Below are 25,395 nucleotides of genomic sequence, written 5' to 3'. Positions count from 1 at the left end.
TACATTCTATTCAAATCAGTCTACTACTTCTTCAAAATCAACATGCAGCCCCTTGCAATACTGCGTTTTTACCCAGGATCTAATTTTTTTCATTCCTGAAATGTATATTCTCCTTACTCTTCTCTTTTAAAATCCCTAGCTTATCTTCAAGGATCAACTCAGATGTGATCTCACATGCAAGTCTTTCCTCTGTAGTACCCAACCAATATATATAGACAAGTAAATGCAAAATCTTTAGGGTTTTACTAATAAATACCTTGGGGGCAAGTCTTCATTTTGGAGATAGACCTTGAAGCATAAGAAAGAAGTATTCCACTGATTTGCTGATGAATCCAGGAAAGATTTTATTTTATATTCTCTTAAGAGTGGTTATTTAAAATAGTAGGCTCATCCTTAAAGGGCAAAAGCATAGCTTTTCATTCTCTTTCCTGAAATCAGAGTTCCTCCTCTGTTCCCCCATTGGTTGGGTACTACAGAGGTTACAGCCTATCTGAAGCACCTAAATCCTCTAAGTGACCATAAGTCCCCACCCCTGATTACATATTCCATTAGAGTTCATCTTATTTAGTCCTATTTTCCCAGCAAATGATCATTTTGACAGTCTCTCTCTTAATCACAACTCCCATTGCCCATAGTTCAGTGATCCTTATTTATATATATTTTTACCTTGGGTGTATATGTACCCTTTCTAAATTCATCAGTAGTGTGTTTCTTCTTCTCATTTAAGGCTTCCCCCTATTCATTTCATTTCCTTTTGTTCCACATCAGCCTAACTTTTAGGTTTCATTTCTTGTCTTCAATTTCATTTTTCTGATTTTGATTTTTTTTTAACATAATTCTGTGGAAATTGAAGGCTTATGCAATTCTTAGAGAATTGAGCCTTGAAGTTGCCTGGGCATTTTAACATGTCAAAGTTAGTGTTCCAGGCATGTGGAGAATACATAGCTTTGACAAAAATTTGGAAGTGCAAAGACATGGTGACGATGGAATGGATAAAAAACAGGACCTGGAATCAAGAAAATGAGAATTCAGATCTTGCTTCAGACACTATCTCTGTGATTTGGAGCATGTCATTAACCTCTATCTGCCTCAGTTTTCTCACAAGTAAAGTAGAAATAATAATGACTCCTAGCTCACAGGATTGTAGTAAGGGTAAATAATGAGGTATTTGCAAAAACATTTTGTAAATTTGAGAGGGTTATTTAATTTTTTTTCTATTTACCTATCTTCATCATTATATTATTATTATTATTATTATCATCATCATTCTTGTTGTTATTATAAAATCACATATGAGGGTCATTTTGGGTGGAATTTAGAATATATGGACAATTTACATGAAAACACTGGTTTTATTTACTCCCTTTTTATATTCTTCTCTGATAGCCAAGTATCAATCTTGACCAAAAGCTATGATTAAATAAAAATAACATTCAACCCTCTTTTAAAACATTAGCACAGTCTCTAGGACTTTAGAATATCCTTCAGTCCTGTGGAGAATCCATCACCATCTTCACCACTGAAAATACATCTAGAACTACTTAAGTAATAGCTATTTACAAAGCATTTTAAGAGTTGCAAAATGCTTTACAAATATTATTTCAGGCTGTCTTCACAACCCTATAAGGCAGGTTCTGTTATTGTCCATTTTACAGAATAGGGAAACTCATCCTGACATATATTAAATAAGTTATTCAGAGCTGCACAATTAGTAAGTTTCTGAGGGAAGATTTGAACTCAAAATTTGAATCCAAGTATACTAATCTAACTTACCTGTTTCAGGAGTCTGCCTGAGGCCTTCAGTTTTTCTGAAAAGCATAAGATTTGAGATACTGAATTGTAAATCCAGATTCCACAACTACTCTTTAGGGACTGTATGTCTTCTTGTGGTTTAAAAAAATAATAATGAATGATCCAAGATGCAAGTGATATATAGCAGCTAACGAGATAATGGGAAACATAATCGGAGGATATTTGATCTCAACTGCTGTGTTTTATGCCAACAGTAACATTGCAAATACTGCATCTGCAGCCTTCCAGTGAATTGTCTTGTATTAAGACAATCACAGTATCTATACGTCCAATATTGGGTTGGAAAACATATCTTTAGGTAGAGATGTGCTGGTAAGTATATAACTATTATCTTTCTGGGGGAAAATAGCCCACAAAAATACTTTTAAGCTTAATCTGCATTATCGAGTTCTGACTTATAGCATTTACTAATTTCTGAGGTGTAAATGTTCACACTGTGAATTTAACCTTTGGCTTTTTGCAAGAAATCTAGTTAGAACTGACTCTAGTTCACCCCTGCCTTTTATGTATTCAGGCTTCTCCTCTTGTGATTGGTCTGCACAGCAGAAATGAAGTCTGAAAGGAAGTAAAATTCACCTGAATTACTTAAACCAAAATGTCTTCTTTCCCCTGAATTAATGTCATGAGCTGCCTGGAATTCTAAATTCACAGGCAACCTGGTGAGCCCTTTTTCACTTGATAACTATGTGGACCTCCCCCTTTAAGAGGATCCAGTCTAGTGAAATCCTTTGTTCCTCCATTGGGTGATCTTAGCCTTGTTAAGTGACAGAGTTGTCATCTTTCTATTTAACTTATGACCTTGAATCCCACAGATACACATCAAATTACTTTGCTTATATTAAAAATGTGTGAGGATCTTATCATACCTGATGAGAACAGGGTCTTAATTAGCCTTAATTTTTGAAAGCTGCAGCTGTAAACTGTGTTGAAAAGATTGAAGAGATTTGGTGCACTAGTAATAAGATAATTGTCCCAGAGAAATGCTGTCAACATGTAAACACAGTTAGCATGTGAAATCAGAACAAGCACCCTATTTTCTCCCTTTTGGGTAAAGTTTTACTCCAGAAACAAGATATAATGTTGACTAGAGGGTATATACTCTGTTCATCTTCCCTAGTCCCTTCACAGTTCAGAAATACATCTTGACGTGATTTTCACAAAGAAGTCCTTTTTTTGTTTAGTTTGTCTGTTAGAAGCATTACTCCTCCATTCTAATGTTTCTGGCAAAGCTTAGACTGAGTTCTGGCTCATGTCTAGGATAAGCGAAGAGCAATCAGAAAGTTTATGCGTCAAACTTATTACTTATTGAGCACCTCTTTGTGTATAAAACACTGTGCCAAGTTCTACAAACAAGGTGACATGGCCCTTGAAGGCTTTCACTGGGGCAGGGGAGAGTATAACATGCATAGAGACGAGCAGACAAAACAGATACAGAATACGTGCAAAATAATTGGAGGAGGGAAGACACTCACCTATAAAGATTAAGAAAGGTCTATACAGAGAAGTTCTTGAGTTGTACTTTGAAGGAAGTAAAGGAATGTAGAGGGGAGAAGGAAAAGCATTTCTAGCATTGCTCACTTGCATAATGAAATATCAGAGATGGGGGAGAAAAAGTAGGATTGTTTGCCTGGAATGTAGAGTGCATTAGGTGGGCAAGACATGTGAGATCTGCCTGGAAAGAGCAGTTGGGATCATAATGTGAAGGACTTTCAATGTCAAAAAGAGTTGGAATTTTATCATTAAAAACAATAGAGAACCACTGAAGCTTCTTGAGCCAAGTAGTAGCTATCGCAGTAGTTTCAGATGAGAGATGATGAAAGCCTTGACTTGTGTGAGTGGTGAGAAGAGAACAGGGATGAAAGATCTTCTGGATGGAGGCGGCACTTATAAGCCATGGCAACAGATTGGAGATAGGTGACCAATTGGTGGTGGTCTATTCTTTTTACTGGAGCCCATCATTTCAGTAAGGGCTCCTGTCTTGTTTTGGGGAAAGGGAAGTTCCAGAAGCAAGCTTAACATTTTCTCAATTGTCTCTCAAGACCTATAGTGAAATGTGGGAAGAATGAAGTTCTTTCCTTGGGGTAGAGTGATCCACATGGCTTCCATATCGAGGGAGGTGTGGGAGCAGACCCTCTTGTCATTCTTTTCTAACTCAAAAAGATTTTAGTTTTATTGAATCCAGTTTAATTTTTTTTTTGTTTGGGGATGAGATGTACTCTATTCCCTGAAGCCTGTGATAAGTGCTGGGGAAACAAGAAAAGCAAAAACAAAGATTTTATAGTAAGTTGAACAGTTATTGACCTTGTTTCAACGAATTCCTTATTCATCTCTTGTTGGTATTAGGTCCTAATTATCAGGATATAAGCTCTTTGATGACAAGAAGCATATCTTCCCCTTCTTTATATCTACCATAGCAGCTCCATAATACAATGAGCTCTCTATAAATGTGACCTATAATCATATAACTAGCCCCCTTCCTAATTTTCCAGTCTTCTTATACTTGACTTTCTTTCCATACATTCTATAAATTCAGTGACACTGGCCTACTTTGCTGGGTTTTGAACACTATCACATCATTGCCTTTTCCCCAACTGTCCTCTTTATTCCTAGAATGCTCTGTTTCCTGGTTACTTTAAAATCCAGGTAAAATCCCACATCCTGCTGAAAATTCATTGCTAATACCTTCCCTCTGAAATTGCCTTCCATTTACACTATATATGTCTTGTAGAAAAGGTATTTTACATATTGCTCTCCCCTATTAAGAGTGTGAGTTTCTTAAAAGCAAACTTTAAAAGCAAGGGATTGTAATTTCTTTGTATACCCAATGATTGTCACAAAATCTGGCATGCATAAAGCGTTTAATAGTGCTTGCTGACTGACTGACTGAAAGACACTTAAGAGATCATGTAGCCCAAAATGTCCCTTTTTTAATAGATGAGGAAAATGAGTCCCAGATGGAAGGAAGTATGTGGTAAGAGTATGAATCTAGTACCTCTGTTTCAAATCAAGTATAAGGCACTGCACTGAATTTTTAAAGCACCTACTAAGCCAGATGCTCCATTAATAATCAATGACCATTCAGCCAGAATTAAGATGGATTAGTTCATCAAGAGACTTTAAACTCTGACATGCTAAACTTTAATTTCAGCCTCTTCTCATCCTCTCCTGCACCTCTGTGCTTCAGTAAAGCCCAATAGAAAAGAACTTTCAAGACCCTAAAAAAGATCCTTAAAGTAATTTTTTAAATTAAATCTGATAACTTGATATTTGGGACTTATAGTACTTGTTTTTTTTTTTTTTTTAATATATTGCATAGACTTAAAAAAAAAGTTTAAAAAGAAGATCATTGTATCCTTCATGCCAGCCTGGCAGCACAAACCACAGTGTGTTAGTCTCATGGAGAATTGTGACTATCAGCCTCCCAGGGTCTCTCAGGATCTTATGTGACCTTGGCACAAGGTCTGTTAAATTTGGCTTTCTGGATGTAGAATTATTAGTTTCAGAAACAAAGCCATTGATGTGGAGTTTAGGAGAAACCTGCTATTCATTCATAAAAGGAGCTTATTGTACAGAATAAATGTTCCCCTCTCCTTCATTCTCTGCTTTCCCCCATCTACCCCCCTCACCCCCCAGCTGTGGCTTTGTGAGTGAGTTACAGGATGCTCTTATCCCAGACTGGACTTTTATTTCCATCTTCCTGTCGAGACAGGAAGGAGGCTCCCTTGTCCAGAATAAGCATGGGACTTGGAGCTTCGGACACGTTTGTGAAGACCTGGCCAGCTCAGATGCCAGGGGTACGGGAGGATAGGGGCTTAGAGCAAACAGCAGTCCTATTCCTTAGCAGCTATGTCACATGCCCCAGACAGGAAGCAAGAGAGCAGTTAATTCGAGTAGCTCCTTCCTGTTCTTCCAACCTCTTTCTTACTCTTCCTTTCTCCTCCCTTGTGTATATTGCTGCCCCTTTGCCTTGATCCTCTACCAGAATTACAGCTGGAGAAGTTACTGAGCACATAGTAGGGACTTAATAAACATAAAAAGAGTTGAAAATTTAGGTCTTCAAAAATAACCTGAGTTTCTTTGTTCCTTTTACTGGGTAGTTTTACAATCTAATCTTTTCTTCCTTTTTCTTTAAGGAGGGAAGTAGAGGGAAAATTTGTGTTGTAGAAAACTGTCAATGTGACAGACTCAATGAAAGATTCTATAATTTAAATGGAAAGAATATGATAGATATTTGGTGATAATGGTGAAGGAAGAATTGAGGAAGGGATGTATTTTTATTTTCCCTCCTCTCTGACATTTCAATTTTTTTGTCTAATCTCATTCATAGTGAAGACCTTCTTTTCTTCTCCAACCTCTGACATTTTTTGGTCAGAAGTGGCATTTTTCTTAGGTATTTCTCTCTGCCTTTGCAATAATATCTCTACTTTATCATTCCTTTTTCCTGTTCCAATGACTTGAATCAAGAGTTTGTTGGGCTGCTAGAAAGTGCTCAGAACCTCATTGAAACCTAATTTTCCTCTTAGCTATTTTCAGCTGAGGGTAATATGTAATGTTTAAAATACAGCATTTTATAAGCTATCTTGATTCAAAGCCAACCTTCTCAGAAGGAGTGTCTGAGGGAAGTTAGAATTAGGGGCTTACTTTTCAGTCCATTTGAAGGAAATGAGATTATTTGGTCTATAAAATAGAAAGATTAGAGAAGACATACTAGTAATCCTCATTTATTTGGGGGACTGTGTTTTGTAAGAAGAATTGACTTCACCCTTCTTGGTCCTAGAGGGAAGAATTAGAAATTATATATGTATATTTCATAGGGTTTCATCATAAGGAAAAATGTCCGTCAATTAGAGTTATGGAAAAAAAATGGAATGGGTTTCCTCAGGAAGAAGTATGTTATAATTGGAAGACACCAAGTTGAGGTTGGAAACTATATCTTAAGGATTTTGTTGAGGAGGTTTCTCTTCAGGCATAGCTTGAATGAAATTATTTCTGAAATTATTTCCCTGAGATTTATGGTGATAAGACTTGTTATGGAGGCCATTCAAGTCATGAATCCTGTACTCCAGACATCTTCTCAATAGAACCAAATCTCTGTTAGATTCAGAAGCCTTGGAGCAGAAAATGGTCTGTGGACCTTTGGCAGTAGCCTGCAATGTGGACACCAGTGTGTCTGTAAGATTGGCTGGGCCACCTGCCATTTTGGCAACCACAGCAAGAGCTTGGGTGCCAAAATGATAGATGAAGCTGGGCTTTTGAGCAGCTAATGATGGGGCTTGGTTGGCCACTCACATCCTCCAGATGAGAGACCCAAATGAAGTTGTGGCCCATGATCTTGGCTGTAGGCCTTTTTTTCTTAAGTTCAGCACTCAGCACGACCACCCAACATTCTAGCAGAATTCAACTAATGGAGGTAGAGGAGCTTGGTTTTTGCTCATCTTGTGTGTTGGTGGTTCTCCCAGAGGCAATCTGCATGCTGAGTTTTCATTTCCTACTTGGCATGGGTCTGTGTTGTTTATTACTTCTGAGCTCTGTAAAGGCACCCGATCTGGGCCACATAAATAAGAAGAGTAATTTCAGAGGATGAAGTCTTGCCTCTAGGGACACACTGACAGTGTAGCTCATGAAAAGAGTACCAGAATTGGAGATATAAGACCAGAGTTCAATTCCCATCTCTATCATTTCCCATAAATCCTATATGTAATATAAATATAAATATAAACACTATAAGTACTATATATAAATACTATAAATACTATTGGCAAATTATATAAGGAGGAAAGGTAATAAACATTTATATAGTACCTATGATGTGCCAGGCATAGTGCTAAGGGCTTTACAAATATTGTTAGATCTTCCTCAGTTTCCATGTAGGGAAAAATAGGTGAAATAATTAATGTATGTGCTTCCTGCCTCAAAGGTTGTTATGATTAAAGCAGTTTATAATGTTTAAAGATGAGTTGTTATAAATTTGATTACCCAGTTGAATTTAGTTATCTTGAATAAAAGTGACTCAATTTTTCAGGTTCTTAATCATTTAGTAGGATATAGTGGCCCTTGCAAATGTTGGGAACTTCAATAAAATAGCATTTTTTTTTAATTTTAAGAAAAAAAAAGTTTATGGGGAGCTGGTCTGGTAGTTAGAAAAACCTGAATTCAAGTTTCCTCCCTAACATATCTGTGATGTGATTCCATAGTCAAATCACTTAATCTCTCAGTGCTCTAGGCAGCTCTCCAAATTCAAATTATAGTGAAGATGCAGACCTGCATTCAGAGAAGGAATTTCCTAATATGGCTCCCTATACCAGTGAAATCAGAAATCAAGTTCCTTTTTCTATTATTTTTTATATAAAACCATTTAAGGACACATGAGTCAATGGTTGTTTTAGCTTACTACTTTCTAATTTGAAGCTTTAATGTAGGAAGAATTAAACTAACATTTCTTTGATTATTTCTTTGTGTTGGTTATCTACTCTATATTCTGTGTAGTTTCATTGTGTACAGAAAATACTGGGTTCACTGATTTTCTTTATTCTGAGGCTGTCTTGCTTAGAGCTGGGTTATGGTTTCATCTATGCTAAGAAATTTGAAATGAATTCAGAACAGCAAACTAAACTTGTGGTCTCTCTGACTTTTTATATGAAAAGAATTTCTTAGGAACCCAATTCACTTGGCACCATTTCTCTCATGCACTTAGAGTTTGCTCCTCTGTACCCTTTATGGAGAAAGTTTATACTTTCTCCTCAGTCCACTCTGACCTTTGTTAGGAGTTGTTGAAGGCAAGCAAGGTATGTGTTTTGTGGTGCTTCCCTTGCCTGATATTCCCAAGCAGCCTTACCTGAGACCCAAGAAATATCTATTAAGAAGGAATTCCTTGATCCTTGAGGAGGCACAGGGAATCCACCAATCAGTATTCTCAGCCATTCAGACTTGAGATATATGGTCTACCTTTTCTCAAGTTGGCAGCAACTCAGATACAAATCTTTTTTTTTATTATTTAATAGCCTTTTATTTACAGGTTATCTGCATGGGTAACTTTACAGCATTAACAATTGCCAAACCTCTTGTTCCAATTTTTCACCTCTTACCCCACCCCCCCCAGATGGCAGGATGACCAGTAGATGTTAAATATATTAAAATATAAATTAGATACACAATAAGTATACATGACCAAACCATTGTTTTGCTGTACAAAAAGAATCAGACTCTGAAATATTGTACAATTAGCTTGTGAAGGAAATCAAAAATGCGGGTGGGCATAAATATAGGGATTGGGAATTCAATGTAATGGTTTTTAGTCATCTCCCAGAGTTCTTTCTCTAGGCGTAGCTGGTTCAGTTCATTACTGCTCTATTGGAAATGATTTGGTTGATCTCCTTGCTGAGGATGGCCAGGTCAATCAGAACTGGTCATCATATAGTATTGTTGTTGAAGTATATAATGATCTCCTGGTCCTGCTCATTTCACTCAGCATCAGTTCGTGTAAGTCTCTCCAGGCCTTTCTGAAATCATCCTGTTGGTCATTTCTTACAGAACAATAATATTCCATAATATTCATATACCACAATTTATTCAGCCATTCTCCAACTGATGGGCATCCATTCAGTTTCCAGTTTCTAGCCACTACAAAGAGGGCTGCCACAAACATTCGTGCACATACAGGTCCCTTTCCCTTCAGATGCAAATCTTGTGAAATTCCATAGAAGCAGAAGGGACATCCTAATGTCTTCTGGTTAAGACTTTATTGTTTGAATTGTACAATATTTCAAAGTCTGATTCTTTTTGTACAGCAAAATAACGGTTTGATCATGTATACTTATTGTGTATCTAATTTATATTTTAATGTATTTAACATCTACTGGTCATCCTGCCATCTAGGGGAGGGGGTGGGGGGATAAGAGTTGAAAAATTGGAACAAGAGGTTTGGCAATTGTTAATGCTGTAAAGTTACCCATGCATATAACCTTTAAATAAAAGGCTATTAAATAAATTTAAAAAAAAGACTTTATTGCTTGATGAGAATCAAATTAGAACTTTAAAAGAAGCTGCGTTCCAGGGTAGGGTAAAGTAAAAAGGCAAGGAAATTTAAATATAGCTCATTATGGGACTAGTGCAGGGAGGTGATACTGTGGATAGAGTGCCAAGCCTGGAGTAGGAAGACCTGAGTTCAAATATGATCTCAGATACTTCCTAGCTGTGTGACCCTGGTCTAATCACTTAAATCTGTTTGCCTCAGTTTCCTACTCTGTAAAATGAGCTGAAGAAGGAAATAGCAAACTAGTTCAGTATCTTTGCCAAGAAAACTCCAAATAGGTCAGATATGACTGAATAATATCAACAACAACATTACGGAAATAACTTTTAAATTATTGTCCATAGCTAAACACTATGAGTAAAACAATTGTTATTTGCCCTTTGTTCTTGAAGAGGACCATCACAATAGGGAGGTAAATTGGATGTAATCAAGGGAGGGCTGTGCAAAATCACCAGCCTCAGTTTCTCCTCTGGGACCATTTGAGTCCAAGATCAAAATAGGAGATCAGGACAAGTAGAGATGGTCATCCTCTGGTAGAACAACATTTGGTGAGTGAGTGTGTGGAGAACTGAGAAGAGATACAGGTGGAGGTGGTGGAATTAGGGATAAGGCAGAAATAGAAAATGTCCACTCCTTAATCTGGAAGAATTAAGTTTAGGATCTGCAAGACAAAAAGCAACTTGTGATCTAATGGGGAAAAAAAAAAACCTAGACTTTGTCACTAATTAATTCCCTCTCTGGGCCTACTCAGCTTCTTAATCTATAAAGAAAGAAAACATTCTCAAGAATATCTGTAAATATCTCTATGTTATATTGTTATATTTTTACAAAGTTGGAGGTATAGAAATATCTCAGCTTTTGAAAGTATTAATTACATAAGAGAATCTTGCTTTTGAAATGAATGTATAAATGCGTACTTTTAATACTCTGAAATGTATTTTGATGTTTGCCTTAGCATTTTGACTTAGCTACCATTTCTTTACTATCCAGATTAAATCTCTTTCTGTAGTATTTCCTTGGACAGATACCATGAATCTACTGCAGATGCTTACCACTTTAAAAAACTTTTCCCATTAAAAATTCTTCCTTCTATTTTTATAATTATTTTTTATTATGAACTAGAAAATAATCAATAAATATAAACATTTCCATACACAAAGGCCAGAAAATAGGGATTATACATGAAACCACGAATCCATAGTCTCTTAAATGTAGTGCATTTAACATGGTAGTAGTGATGTTGTCTTGCTTGTCTATATCCTCTCTGAATTTCCTTCTGGTCTCCTCTGTGTTTTTAAATGTCTCATTGGTCATTCTTTTCCTTTCTCACCTATTTTTCTTTAGAAAATTACTCTTTCGCATACATTCCCCTTTTCTCCACTAAAAGTCCTCACTTACAATTAAATTAAAGTCAAGCAAAACAAATTTGTATTGTAATATTATTTCTGGAAATATATGCCTCATTCTACACATACAATTCATTAAATCTCCACCAAAAGGTGAGAAGTACTCTTCAGTTCTCTAGAGTCCTAATTATACTCATCCAAGTCCTTTTCCTTTAAAATTTTGCCATCATCTTATATAGACTTTTCTTGGTACTACTCACTTCATTTTGTATCACTTCTAAACTTCTGCATGAGTTAATACAAATCTTTTAAGGTTTTCTGAATCCATACCTATTGTTATCTTAAGGCAAAATAATATTCTATTATCTTCATATATCATAATTTTTCCAGCCATTTCCCAATTGTGGAACACTCACTTTGTTTCCAGATTTTTGTTAGTGCTGTTATAAAGATTTTTTTTTTTTTGTATATGGGTTGTTTTCTTCTTCTTTTTTTTTTTTTTTTTTTTTATCATTTGGGAGTATATGCCTAATTTCAGAATAAAGAAAATTTGCCTGATTTAATAACTTTTGGGACATAGTTCCAAATTGCTTTCCAGAATATATTAAGATATCTGTCCTTTTAGAGTTTGGGTGGAGATGGTTTTTTTTTTTTTTTTTTTTTTTCTTAAATAGACCATTATTTTTATCTATGTAAGGATTTTCCAGGTTAAAAAGAAAGAAAGAAAGAAAACTCCCTGTTCCAGGGCAGATCTACAACTATTCTCGATCAGTCTTACTTAGAAAGTTGCCTGAGGCATTGAGAATGTGTCAGAGTGGAAAACTGCACCTAGATCTTGCTGACTCAGAAGCAGGAAGCCACTATTCACTATGCCTTACTGCTTGTCTTAAAACTTATAATTGTGAAGAAACAAGCTTTTTCTCTTTCTCTTCTTTGTTCTCTTCCTCCAATCTTATCCCTCCCATTTCTGGCTTCCGATGTTCTAAGGAAAGTCTGTGGTAGAAAGACTCACAATATAGTTTGGACTGGAAATATTTGTAGTGTTTTCTTGTTTTTTCTCTTCTGTTTTTTACCCCCATCTCACACACACACACACACACACACACACACACACATGAGTCCAGTTCCAGAGTCTGATATTGGCAAAGTAAGGAAAAACCAACATTCTCTGAATTGTTACCAGCTACAGGGAATACTTAGGCAGCTTCGTGACACAGTGGATAGATTGCAGAGCCTGAAGTTCAGAGTTCTGAGTTCAGATGTGACCTCAGATGTGTGCTAGCTTTATGCCCTTGGGCAAATCATTTAATCCTGTTTGCCTCAGTTTTCTCATCTGTAAAGTGAGCTGGAGAAGGAAAAACCCCAAATGAGGTCATGGAGAGTTGGGTACAACTGAAAAAAGATAGAATAATGATAACAATACTACAGGGAGTATCTGGAGAAGGAACTTGGAAAACTTGAAAAATGAACTTTCTTGAGCCAGCTAACTTATTTCTAGAAAAAAAAACATAAAGTATTGAATTCAATGACATATATTAAGTATGAACTACATGTAGTGATCTTAGTGGGTCCTAGAGGAGGTACAAAGGTAAAAATGAAAAAGGATTCCTGCTCTCAAGGAGTTCATAATTTAGCAGAACAACGTAAGACAAACATGATATCTGGATAAATATAATATCAATTAGACTATGGATGATAATAGCACTGGTCTATTATCAGATGAGGAGGGAACCCCTGTCAGCTTTAAAGGGTAGGTTGGTAGAGGGAAAAGTTGGTATACTGAGAACTATAATCCAAGAAGACTTAGAAATAGAGATCTAAGTTTTAATTCTGCTATTTCCTTGTTCTGTGACTTTGGTTGAATCATATGGTCTCATGTTTTCTCAGTAGCAAAAGGAAAGGGATAAACAAATTTAATTTTTTTTTATTTTTTTGCTGTGGTAATTGGGGTTAAGTGACTTGCCCAGGGTCACAGAGCTAGGAAGTGTAAGTGTCTAAGGTCAAATTTGAACTCAGGTCTTCCTGATTTCAGGGCTGGTGCTCTATCCACTGCACCATCTAGCTGCCCCAACAAAATGATTTTTGAGGTCCTTTTCATCACTAATCTGTGGATTCAGAATTGGAGAAGGTTTTATGTTAGTTTTTCATTGCATAAGATTTAGAGCTGAAAAGGATCTTATATCCAAACACCTTACAAATGAGGAAATTGAGCCTCAGAGAAGTGATTTACTCCAAATTTCAAAGGTAATTAGGTTTGATGTGGAACTCCTGTTCAAAAGGATTCTGTCAAGATTTCATCAGATTTGTACTAAAAATATTGCTTAAAATGATTGCTTAATACCAAGGGGAAATGCAAAGTCATGCTTATTTTCTCAGCAAATGCAAACAAATATATATGTTGTGACTAATGTATTAAGAAAAAGTAAAATTTAATTAAAAAATAAAAGCTACAATGCATTTATTTTGCTTCTCTGCATACTTTCCTAACAAAAACTTAGTTTAAATAAGGTCTATTGCCTTGATAAGGAGGTATTCTTGCAGGAAAATATTTAATGAGACTATTTTCCTGCTTTGTAAAACAAAAAAAAGTTGTGAAATACCATCACTTTTCACTTACTCAACTCCTATAACCCCAAGCATAGCCTCCTATTTTAAACGGTTAACTTTGAGAATAAGGATGCGAACAGAATACTTTGACTTTTTTGTGTCATCCTGTCATAGTACACTCAATATTTATATATTAACTTTTTTTTTCATTTTTTATGCAATCTCCTTTGTTTTGTACATTAGGCAACACTTTACTTTTAACCATGGTGTTCCCTAATTGCTATTTTGGGGAGCCACTTCCTTTTACAAGAATTAGATACTAAGAAGCAAAGAACAATATTTTTTAAAGTTATGATCTTATGTCATTCTTTGTTATTTTTCCTTGTTGATAAAAATGTTCTTTGGTATATGCTAGGACGGTATTCCGGTAGCTTAACTTGTCTTTTTGCTCCTGCAAACTGGCCGGTGGTTGTTCAAGTAACCATGGTAATGTGCAAAAGCAAGCACTGTATTCTGCAAGCTTGAAGTTTTGCCAAAGTTAGAATAGTCTGGCCACAAGGGCTGAGATCCAAGTCATAGACAGACCAAGGTCTTGATAAGTCAGCCGTGAAGAGAACAATCATCTCTTACTACAGTACAATACATCCGGAATGTGTCTATAGCAAGTGAACAAGATAATATTGAGGCTTGGGTTCAGATTCTGCTACTGGCTCTATGACCTGGGACAAGTAATTTAATATTTTTGAACCTTAGTTTTCACATTGATAATAGGAAATTAATATTTCTAATGCCTACCTCCTAATGCTGCCACAAGAATTAAATGAGATAATAAGTGCAAATCACTTTACAAACCAAAAAGATCAATATAGATGCCAGCCATTATTAATTTCAGCTCTAAGATCTTGGATAAATCACTTCATTTTATTCAGCTAAAAAAATCCTATGATCCTCTTTGTGTCACCCTCCTGTAGCTGCCTAAAATGACTTTTCTTGTCATAAGGATCAGCATTTGAATGTCATCTGGATTTGTCGACTGTTGCTGTGTGTGTGTGTGTGTGTGTGTGTGTGTGTGTGTGTGTGTAGCACTATTTCCTCTTTTGTGTTTCTCACTTCTGAGTCATTATGAGATATGGCCGAGAGAAGCCTGCCCTTGTTCCAAACTGTTTTAATGGTTTCTGGCACATGTATTAGTCTGGCATTTGGTAGAGTGAATGGCAATTGATGGCAGCATCTCTGTATACTAAAAACTTTCCTTTGGTCTCTGGGGGCTTCTAATCTGACAGATAAGAATTTACTGTACTGTAAACTGAAGACTTCTAATTTAGACAGACGTGATGGATTAAATAGACAGCATCATTGACCTGGTTCTACTTCGTTAGGTTTTCTAATTAAGCAGGATGTTGTAGAAAGTGAGACCCTGCAGGAATACCTTGGGCCAGTGGGGCTGAGGCTTTTACTAGCGTTCTTTGTATTTTCAGAGGGTGTGCAGAGAAAGATTTTGTTGGAAAGTTAATCCCAAGTGCTAATGATGTGGCTGCTTGCAAGGATATTATCTTTCTCCTGACCATTTAATTAACAAGCTAAATAGATCATTTTGTCCTTTGCTCTTCAGATGCTCTTTAATGAGCTTTGCACCCCTGACCAAGAGCTGGTAGGGGTTCTGATTTCTGAGTAGAAAAAAGAAAAAGACAGTCCTTGGCACTGCATCTAGGAAAAAGACTAAACTATATCAATACAGCTGAAAAGTCCTTACCTGTAGCTTCTCAAGGAAGTCAGCCCACGGGAAGCTGATGCCTCATAATGATCATTCAAGTTGTTAAGGATGTCTGGAGTGAAATGAAAATTAAGAATGAGTCATTATCTTCAACTCATTTTAACAGGCATCCATTACATGTTTACTATATGCTAGGCATTTTATTAAACAGGTGGGAAAAGCAACTGCCCTTAAGGAGCTTATATTCTATTAGGGGATAGCACTGTGTGTATATAGTGTATATGTGTATATATATTATGTATGTAGATAGATATATAGTACATATGCATGTATAATTTATTACATATTATAAAAATGTATATGTGTATATAATATACACACATGCATTATATAATATACACAGCATATTATTTTTATATATAAATTATACATACATATATTCATAGACACATATGTGTATGTTTGTGTGTGTATAAACTCTGGAGGGAGAAGCACTCATAGCTAAAAGTTACTAATTTGATAACTAAAAGTTGTGCTTTCTCCCCAGAAGCATCCTTGAAAAGAAAGTTTGGACTTACTAACTTGCAAAATTTTTTGGCCATCCTATGTTCATGGAAAGCAGGATTAGGAAAATGATATCACTGACCCATAATCATACAGCGTAAAAGCTTTGTTTTTCACCATAGGAGTTTAGGTTTCATCATTTCATTCTAAATCCTTCTTGTTTATGAACTGGTCCAGTGGGCTTCTGCAGTCTAGGAGATGAGCAGCATTTAATGGAAGCAAAATCTCAAAAATGGTTTGACAAGTATCCAAAATGGGTTCAGTGCCCAGTTACCTTTGAAGACAGCATAGGTCTAGGTCTTTTCTTGCCCTGAGCCCAATGAAGCTAGGGATGAAGTCTCAGGAGACTTGTGCAGACACAAATATGGGTGTACCTTACATCCTCAATCCAGTGCCTCCCTTGTGAATCTCATCTCATCACCTTATTGTTGTAAGGCATCAGCTCCTTCCTCTCTTTTTTGTTCTCCAAAAAAGAGCTAATGTTTAATGATCCCAGAATTTACCACCAAGCTTTTCCAGTCAATTGACTTTTGTGTGTATAGGGGATGGTGGCAAGGGAGAAGGTCACCCTTGCCTTTTCTAACCTTAGTTTTAGCCCATTGAAACTGTAATTCAATCCTCCAAGACATTAGCACTAGCAGAGCTTAGTTTCTCCTTTGTCCTGTTTTCTCATGCTGATTTTTCCAATAGGTTCTTGAAGTGTCAGAGAAGTGTGTGTGTGTGTGTGTGTGTGTGTGTGTGTGTGTGTGCATGCGCGCAATATTTTAATACTAATGAAAGACAAAGTATTTAATTTTCCTTTAACTAGAACAAGGACTTGATGGTAGTTGGGTTGTCTTTATTCCTTTCCATTTCCAACCAGAAACCTAAAGTGCTATCTTCTGTGGTAATCAAGGACTCAGACTCACTTTGACTTATCCAAAGAGCTCTTCCTCTACTTTATTTCTCTCCTTTATTTCTTTTTCTCCTCTAATTTCAAAGGAATTGTAGACAGGCCACCTATTGACTTGATCTTAGTATATCTGTGAGGATAGTGCCTTCTGAAAGGGAAGTCTTACTTCATTCGCAGATATTTTGGGACTTGAAGGGCATTCAGTACATATATAATACCTCTCTATTTTGGAATGTGTGGAGAAAGAAATGGGAACCCTTTTAGGTTTGGGTGGGGAATAAGGAAATCAGGTGCTATTTTATGTTTTATCACATCTTAAAATTTTTATTTTATTATTCTAATGTTTTATGTTTTCTTGTTGTTTTCTGTCTTTTAGGAGTCACCACCCAGTCCCTTTACCAGCCTGGAGACACAGGTCAGTTCCTTTTTATATATATTACCTTGGGTCAATCCTTACCTATTTATTCACTAAAGGGTATATGTGTGTGTGTGTGTGTGTGTGTGTGTGTGTGTGTGTGTGTGTGTGTCCCTACCCTAACCCTAAACTTACTATGGGGATCTCCAAGATTATCTCATCTTACCAGAAGTAAATTTAAATCTTATGATTTTTTCTGGAACAAGAGTGGATCCTCTTGATTTGATCAAAATAACCACAGGAGAAATCTAAAACCATTCTTCTGCTCCCTTAGAATTTTTTTAACTCTTAAGCATAAAGGTAATGTGTGTGTGTGTGTGTGTGTGTGTGTGTGTGTGTGTATCTCGGACTGTAGATAAATGTATATGTGTCTTTGTTGGATGTGTATATCTGTGGTTGTGGGTGTGTTTTCAGGAGTAGAGTAGGAAGAAATGGACTATTTCTTACTAGCTTTATCCTTTCTTAAAATCGGAGATAGGCTTGCTTATTCACTGGAAAACAACTTCATTCCTTTATTTTGGAAGTATTTTCTTTAACCTAAGCAAGTATTTCTTTTCTTTGGACTTAGGAAAGCCAGAGAAAAATATCAGAAAACTTTTCCATGAATTCATTGCTAATGAATCCATAATGAAAATTCAAGATGGAAGAGAAATTTCCCAATGGAGGGTGACTCCCATGGACTTATTTTTGAGGCTACATAAGAATGTTCTGTATTTTCCAATATCCTTTTTTTCTTTCTTAATTACCATTATCCCCTTGAGTTTGATGGGGAAGGTGTCTTTAGTTTGATCTATTTTCTTGGATTTTGGCAGGAAGAAAGGAAAGGAAAGGAATAAGTACTTTATATATAAGTACTAATAAAGCACCTGCTATGTGCTAGACAATGTGCTAAGCACTTTATAAATATTATCCTCATTTGATCCTCAAAACAATCCTACAAGGTAGGTGCAGTTATTCCAATTTATGTTTTTTTACATTTGAGGAAAGTAAGATAACTGGATTCCTAATCCTGGATTGTCTAATCAAGCATTCTTTCCCATATACTTTGTCTTTGCTTTTTCTTCATATGGTTTACATTTCAGTCTAAGTAGCTTCTTCATCAGAGTCTGTGAAAGGAAAATAAAAGGAACTGATATTCACATGCAATAATTGAGGAAATTGAAGCTCTTAGCCAGATAAATAGGTTTTAGATGATCTGTTTGACTTAATTATTTATGTGCTTCCTTACCCCTCTCCCTCATTATCATGTAAACATATATCACTTGCACTTATGGGATGATTCATAGCATCTATCTGCTTCAGTGTTGAGATGAAGAGGAGAGTCTGTAAGAAACTATAGGCACTAGTTTGGGTGTGATAAGAGATTTTTTTTTCTAATTTATTGATAGCCCCCCCAGCTAGTCTCTGATATAGTATTCCTGCCCCAAGATATGTCAACCTCCAGTGCATCTAAAACATTTAATTCCTTCCAATCAATGTTTGTCGAATTGAATTGAATTCTCTCACACTCCACTGGCTTCTCAAGAAATGAGCAATGGTACCCACCCTCACAAATTCCATACCCCATTAGTTTGTTTCAGCCTAAGGAAAGTCCTAGACATTAGGACTAGTATTTGATGCTTGTCTATACTAAAACAGAGGGAGTTGACAAATAATACCTATGCCTGTGATAAGGAGAGGATGAGGATTTCTTATGGTGTTAACAAGTGAAGTTAAGTGGAAGACTAAGTTAAAGAAATAGAGTTCAATGTAGTGTTTCTCCACCTTCTATCTGATTTTTTTTTCCCATATCTTATTTTGACTTATGATCAGAGTTGATTTGTATCTTTTACACTTTGTAGCTGGGCAACTTTGACAGGTCACTTAATCTAAGCATTGGTTTTATTGTCTATAAATATGATAATAACATCTACATTACAAGGTTATATGTGATAATGTATTGTTGTTCAGTTGTTTCGGTCATGTCTGACTCTTTGTGAGCTCTTTTGGGATTATCTTGGCAAAGATACTGGAGTGGTTTGCCATTTTCTTTACATCATTTTTACAGATGAAGAGCTAAAGCAAACTAGCTGATGATAATGTATATAAAGCGCTTCGTAATTTTAAAAACTGTCCGTAAGTGACTTAGTGGAGTGATGGGTCTGGAGTCTGGAAAACCTGAATTCAAATCAGGTCTCAGACTCCCACTAGCTGTATGACCCTGGCCAAGTCACGTAATCCTGGTTGCCGCAAAACAATTTTTTTTTTTTAAAGATGTGGTTGGAGAAGATCTGACATAAACATAAAAAGATAAATATGAGAACTAATTATTTTAAGGCCAAATGAAGTGACAATAAATGCTTCTGGAATTCAGAGAAGTGGGTATGATGACTAGGAATTTTGGGGAAAACATTATGGAGGAGGTAGAATATGCATTGGTCTCTGAAGGAAAGATTGGGGTTTAGATTATCTAGAAGGAGAAGGAAATTCCTGGTGGGGAGAACTATGTAAATAAAGAGGGTGGGAATGGGAAAAAGGTGAGTTTGGGGAAATGGAAATATACATAGCATATTCAGAGAAGAAGAGACCTTATTTTATGTGAATTATAAATAAATGAGAGGCTTTAGTTAGGTTCTAAATTTGCAGAAATAGGTAGGGAACAGATTGTGGAGGAAAATAGCCCTCCCATATCTTGTCCCCCTACCACTCTTCATCCCCCTGTACATGTTATTGGCCTTAGTGTGAATACTGAAATCCCATTTCAGATGGAAAATGAGCTACAATAGAAGATGCAGAAATTTAGATGTATTTTTAAAACATTGGTGGATGAAACTTGTACATAGAGACCCAGATTTTATTCTAGGGACTAAAAATGATCTGTTCCTATTTCTTGATTGTTGAGAAGCTAAACTGAGAAATCTCCAACTGTGGCAGGGGATGAATTTGCATGTCACATAGTTCCAGAATTTTTTCCCCTCATTTTTGACTTCATTGACATCGGGAATGCCAGATGAGGAAACTCTTCCCCACTCATGAACATCTTCTGTAATTTATAATTTTAAAAAAATTGTTTGGTACTTTGAGAATTTTAGAGACTTTCTCAGGGTCCCACAACCAATATGAATCAGAAACAGGACTCAAACCACCTCTTTCTGACTTTGAGGTCAGCTGTCTATACATAATGTCCTACTTCCATAAATCACATGACTCTATCATTAGGCTATACTAATTCCTCCATTTCCAGTCTTTCTAATGACCTGTATAGGTTCTCCAATGCCTAGCCTCTCCTGTGATTCAGTTAAAGTGACCCAAGTAAATGGTAAATTCTCAAATAATCAGAATTTTATTAATTTCCTGCTTTATCAGCACAGTGACTGGGAAAAGTGGCTTTAATTGTCTTAAAATAATCCATCACTTGTCTAGCTGTAGTTCTAGGAGGGTCCTACAGTGGTATTTTTATCTTTTATGAATTCTGTGTTTCTTGGTTTACAACCCCCTGGAATCAATCTGCTATGTCCAAACCAAGAAGCACTTTTGTGACTGGAATGAAACCACTGTTGCTTTTGTAACTAGGCTTAGCATGCTGTGTGGGTATAAAAGAGGAACCAGTAGCCACTTCCTATAGTCAAACTAAAAGAGAATTACATAGGGCAGGTAGGGTACACAATAAGATTGCTGGCAGTAAGTATCTACATACTATTCAATGAGTAAAATTATAATATTTTATAGATTTTGAGCTGGAATTAATTTTAGAGATTATCTAGTGCAAGGATTTTAACCTTTTTAGTGTCAGTTGCTCTTTTGACTGTCTAGTGAAATTTATGGAATGGCTTGGACTATGATTTTTAAATACATAAAATGAAATACATGAGGAAATCAATTATATTAAAACACAGTATTAAAATACTTTAAAAAGGAGTCCATGAATCCTGGGTTAAAAATCCCTGATGTAGTCCAGTCCCCTGGATTTACAGATAAGGAAACAGTGAAGTTTGTCCAAGATCACATAGATATTTAGGGTTAGGGTTAAATATACATCCCCTGTTTCCACAGTCAGTGTGTTTTTTACTATGTTGAGCTGCCTGTTGACTAAAAGATGCATCTGACTGATTTTGACTTGGTATCCAAGTATAAGACATTTTAAGAATTATTATTATTATTATTTTAGTATTGGGATAACTTGTACTTTCTTTTTCAAGCACTCTTATTCTTAAGATTGCTCTGGTCCATCCAATTCCAGATATGCAAGCTTCAAAGAAGTGTATATGCTATGTCTTTCTAAGTACACTGAAATGTAAACTTGAACTTGGCTTTTTTCCCATCCCAGATATCATCAGAACACCAGGCCATCAAAGGCTTCTTCTTTTTTTTGTGTGTGTGCTGCCCCTGACTCTTTTGTCTCTCCCCTCCACCCAATATCAATTACATCGGTCATTATCTTCTGCTTGGTTAATCTGTCCCCATGCAGCTGTTCTGAGTTGTGGGGGAGATAGATTGATCAGTTGCTGAGTCTGCCTCTAATGTTTTATGCCATTAGGACTGGGGAGTGTTGCATCTGGCTATATCAGCAGGATGCTCTCTGCTTAACAGCCAGATTAATGGAATGAAGAAGCTGGGTAGTTCTCAAACCCCTGAAGTTTTTAACTTGGCAGGCTACACCCTTGGGAAGGAAGGGGCTAAGTCTCAGCTAGGAATCTTCTCCCTGGCTCCAGAGAACAGTACCCTAAATACCATGTGGATCAAAAATTGAAAATATTCAAAGGAGTCTGAATTTGGGGGAAAACAGTACTATTAATACCCTAGAAACCTGGAGAAGATCAAGTCTCTTAGTGTGGGTGTTGAGATAAGGGTACTTGATAAGGAAAACATGTTAGTTTGATTCATATAATGAGGGAAAGGACCTCAGAGATCATTTTAGTTAAACCTTTTCATTTTACAGATGAGGATTCTGAGGAGTAGGAAAATTGAGTGGCTTACCTAAAGAAGTGTGTCAGAGATTTGATTTAAAGCTAGACCTAAGCTTTAAATTTTAAGCTAAGGTTCTTTTACTCTGGTACTATGTTGTTCACTCATTTTGTCATGTCCATTTGTTTGTGAACCGTATCCATGGGGTTTTCTTGGCAAAGATACTGGAGAGCTTTGCCATTTTCCTGTTCAGTAAATTACAAAAGTAGTTAATTAGTTTGTCCAGGGTCACACAGCTATTAGATGTCTGAGACCAGATTTGAACTCAATTCTTCCTGATTTCAGGCCCAATACTCAATCTAGTGAGTTTCCTATCTGCCCTTGTGCTATCATTTCACATACTTTCTAAAATCTACCCCATGGATACATTCCTAAACATTTGTATTATATCTACTTTTTGGTCATTCAAATTCTATTTTTATAAAATAACTTCTTTTTCTTTTTTTGATGAGAGAAGTCTAGTCCTATGATTTAAACAGTGCAGAGAACTCCTAATGTGGAAATTCCCTCCACCAATACAAATCGACAGTAACTTCTAATCTTACAGAGAGCTATCTAAGCCAGAAGTGTTGTACCTGAGGCCAGCAACATACCTGGCTGAGTGTTGCCTAAACCACATTAAAAGGTAATTTAGATTCTCCAATTGAAAAATGGTCAAAGGATATGAACAAACAATTCTCAGATGAAGAAATTGAAACTATTTCTAGTCATATGAAAAGATGCTCCAAGTCGTTATTAATCAGAGAAATGCAAATTAAGACAACTCTAAGATTCTACACACCTGTCAGATTGGCTAAGATAACAGGAAAAAATAATGATGATTGTTGGAGGGGATGTGGGAAAACTGGGACACTGATGCATTGTTGGTGGAGTTGTGAACGAATCCAACCATTTTGGAGAGTAGTTTGGAATTATGCTCAAAAAGTTATCAAACTGTGCATACCCTTTGATCCAGCAGTGTTACTACTGGGCTTATATCCCAAAGAGATTATAAAGAAGGGAAATGGACCTGTATATGCACGAATGTTTGTGGCAGCCCTTTTTGTAGTGGCTAAAAACTGGAAACTGAATGGATGTCCATCAGTTGGAGAATGGCTGAACAAATTGTGGTATATGAATATTATGGAATATTATTGTTCTGTAAGAAATGACCAACAGGATGATTTCAGAAAGGCCTGGAGAGACTTACACAAACTGATGCTGAGTGAAATGAGCAGGACCAGGAGATCATTATATACTTCAACAACAATACTATATGATGACCAGTTCTGATGGACCAGGCCATCCTCAGCAACGAGATCAACCAAATCATTTCCAATAGCAGTAATGAACTGAACCAGCTACGCCCAGAGAAAGAACTCTGGGAGATGACTAAAAACCATTACATTGAATTCCCAGTCCCTATATTTATGCCCACCTGCATTTTTGATTTCCTTCACAAGCTAATTTTACAATATTTCAGAGTCTGATTCTTTTTATACAGCAAAATAATGTTTTGGTCATGTATACTTATTGTGTATCTAATTTATATTTTAATATATTTAACATCTACTGGTCATCCTGCCACCTAGGGGAGGGGTTGGGGGGTAAGAGGTGAAAAATTGGAACAAGAGGTTTGGCAATTGTTAATGCTGTAAAGTTACCCATGCATATAACCTGTAAATAAAAGGCTATTAAATAAAAAAAAAGGTAATTTAGAAATATTTTAGAAAATAAAAATAAAATACAACATTGATAATATTAATTGATAGCTTTCTAAATCAGTATGCGGCCACAGTGACCTATTTCTATTTGAGTCTAATATCATTACCCTAGTAAACTGGGGGCATTAAGGAACTTACTTAACCTTGACCTTATAATTAATATGTGTCAGGGACAGGATTTGAAACCAAGTCATCTTCTGACTGGGTATCCAGCTACTTTGTAATGCTTTTCTTTAATAATAATAGTAAAGATAAGTAACACACTTATTTAACACTTTTAACACTTACCAAATGTTACCACTGGGACTCCAATTTCCATGATATTGTCTGAAGTGCTTTATCTTCATTTCTGACTAATTTCCATTTGGCTGCCATTCATTCTGTTTTCCTGCCACCTCTGCCAAGTAGTTAATAGTCTGTAAACAAACATTTAAATGCACTAAGAGATCTTTAATAAAGGGCTTGTTTGGTCATGTGAATAATCACTTCCTACTTTATATTTTATATATTAAGAGTGTAGGGGCATGGATTTAGAGATGAGCCATGGTATCTAACCTGACCAATTAATGGATAAGGAAGTTGAGAAAAGGTTATGTTATTTGTCTAGGGTCACACTTCTGATAAGTGTCTGAAGCAAGATTTGAACTGTTTTTCTATAGTGGATCTTATTAAAAGCAGGAGCTCATATAATTTCCTGTCTACCTCTCCATTTCACTTTAGAGATTGGTTAATGTAAGGGCTTTAAGCTTTTTTAGTTATCTAGAGTGGTTTGCCATTTAGACAGTGGGTAAGTGACTTGCCCAGAATCACAAAGCTACTAAATATTTCAGGTTGTTTTTGAACTCAGGTCTTCCTGACTCCAGGATCCAGCATTCTACCTATTGAACCATTTAGTTGCCTCCTATTGCTAATATGCCACCCAGTTTCACAAACCATTCATATCTTGCTGATCTTTGGCCAAGTAAATTTCAGTTGGAGACTAAGCTGGAATCATTCCAAGGACTTGGAACTAATACTTCAGGGACAAGTATTTTAGATATTCTTAATGCCTGCTGATCAAATTATTTCTAGTAGCTTCCTTAAAGAAAAAGTTCCAAGATAGAAGGAAATTAATATTGGTTCTATTTAGATTCATGTGAAATAATTTACCCCATTCTACTCTCCCTTCTTTCTGCATTCAGTGTACTCCTTGTTCTCATCCCTTAATTTTTTTTTGTCATTCCCTCACATTTACCTTATACCAATTATACCCATTAATCATATATTCCCCAAAACTATGTTCTGGCCCTTCTCCTTCTTTACCGTTTTACTATGTAAATTCATTCCAGCTAAATTATTAGTGATACAATTTTTAAAAATTATGAGTATCATCTTCCTGTGTAAGAATATCAACAGTTCAGTACCATTGAATGTAAATCAGATCCAG

General features: G+C 36.1%; 1 protein-coding gene across 1 annotated transcript in view; it reads left to right on the top strand.

The window, feature by feature from the left end:
* Positions 1-25,395, top strand: part of XYLT1 (xylosyltransferase 1) — a 414,523-nt gene that overhangs the window by 91,127 nt on the left and 298,001 nt on the right. The window contains exon 2 of the mRNA XM_031942799.1: positions 17,284-17,322. Within this exon, the coding sequence (XP_031798659.1) occupies positions 17,284-17,322 (39 nt within the window). The remainder of the gene's footprint in view (positions 1-17,283; positions 17,323-25,395) is intronic.

The sequence above is a fragment of the Sarcophilus harrisii genome, chromosome 1, assembly GCF_902635505.1.
Source record: "Sarcophilus harrisii chromosome 1, mSarHar1.11, whole genome shotgun sequence".
In the NCBI taxonomy this organism is placed as follows: Eukaryota; Metazoa; Chordata; class Mammalia; order Dasyuromorphia; family Dasyuridae; genus Sarcophilus; species Sarcophilus harrisii.
The sequence above is the reverse complement of the archived record's forward strand: the minus strand, read 5'-3'. Positions and strand labels throughout refer to the sequence as shown.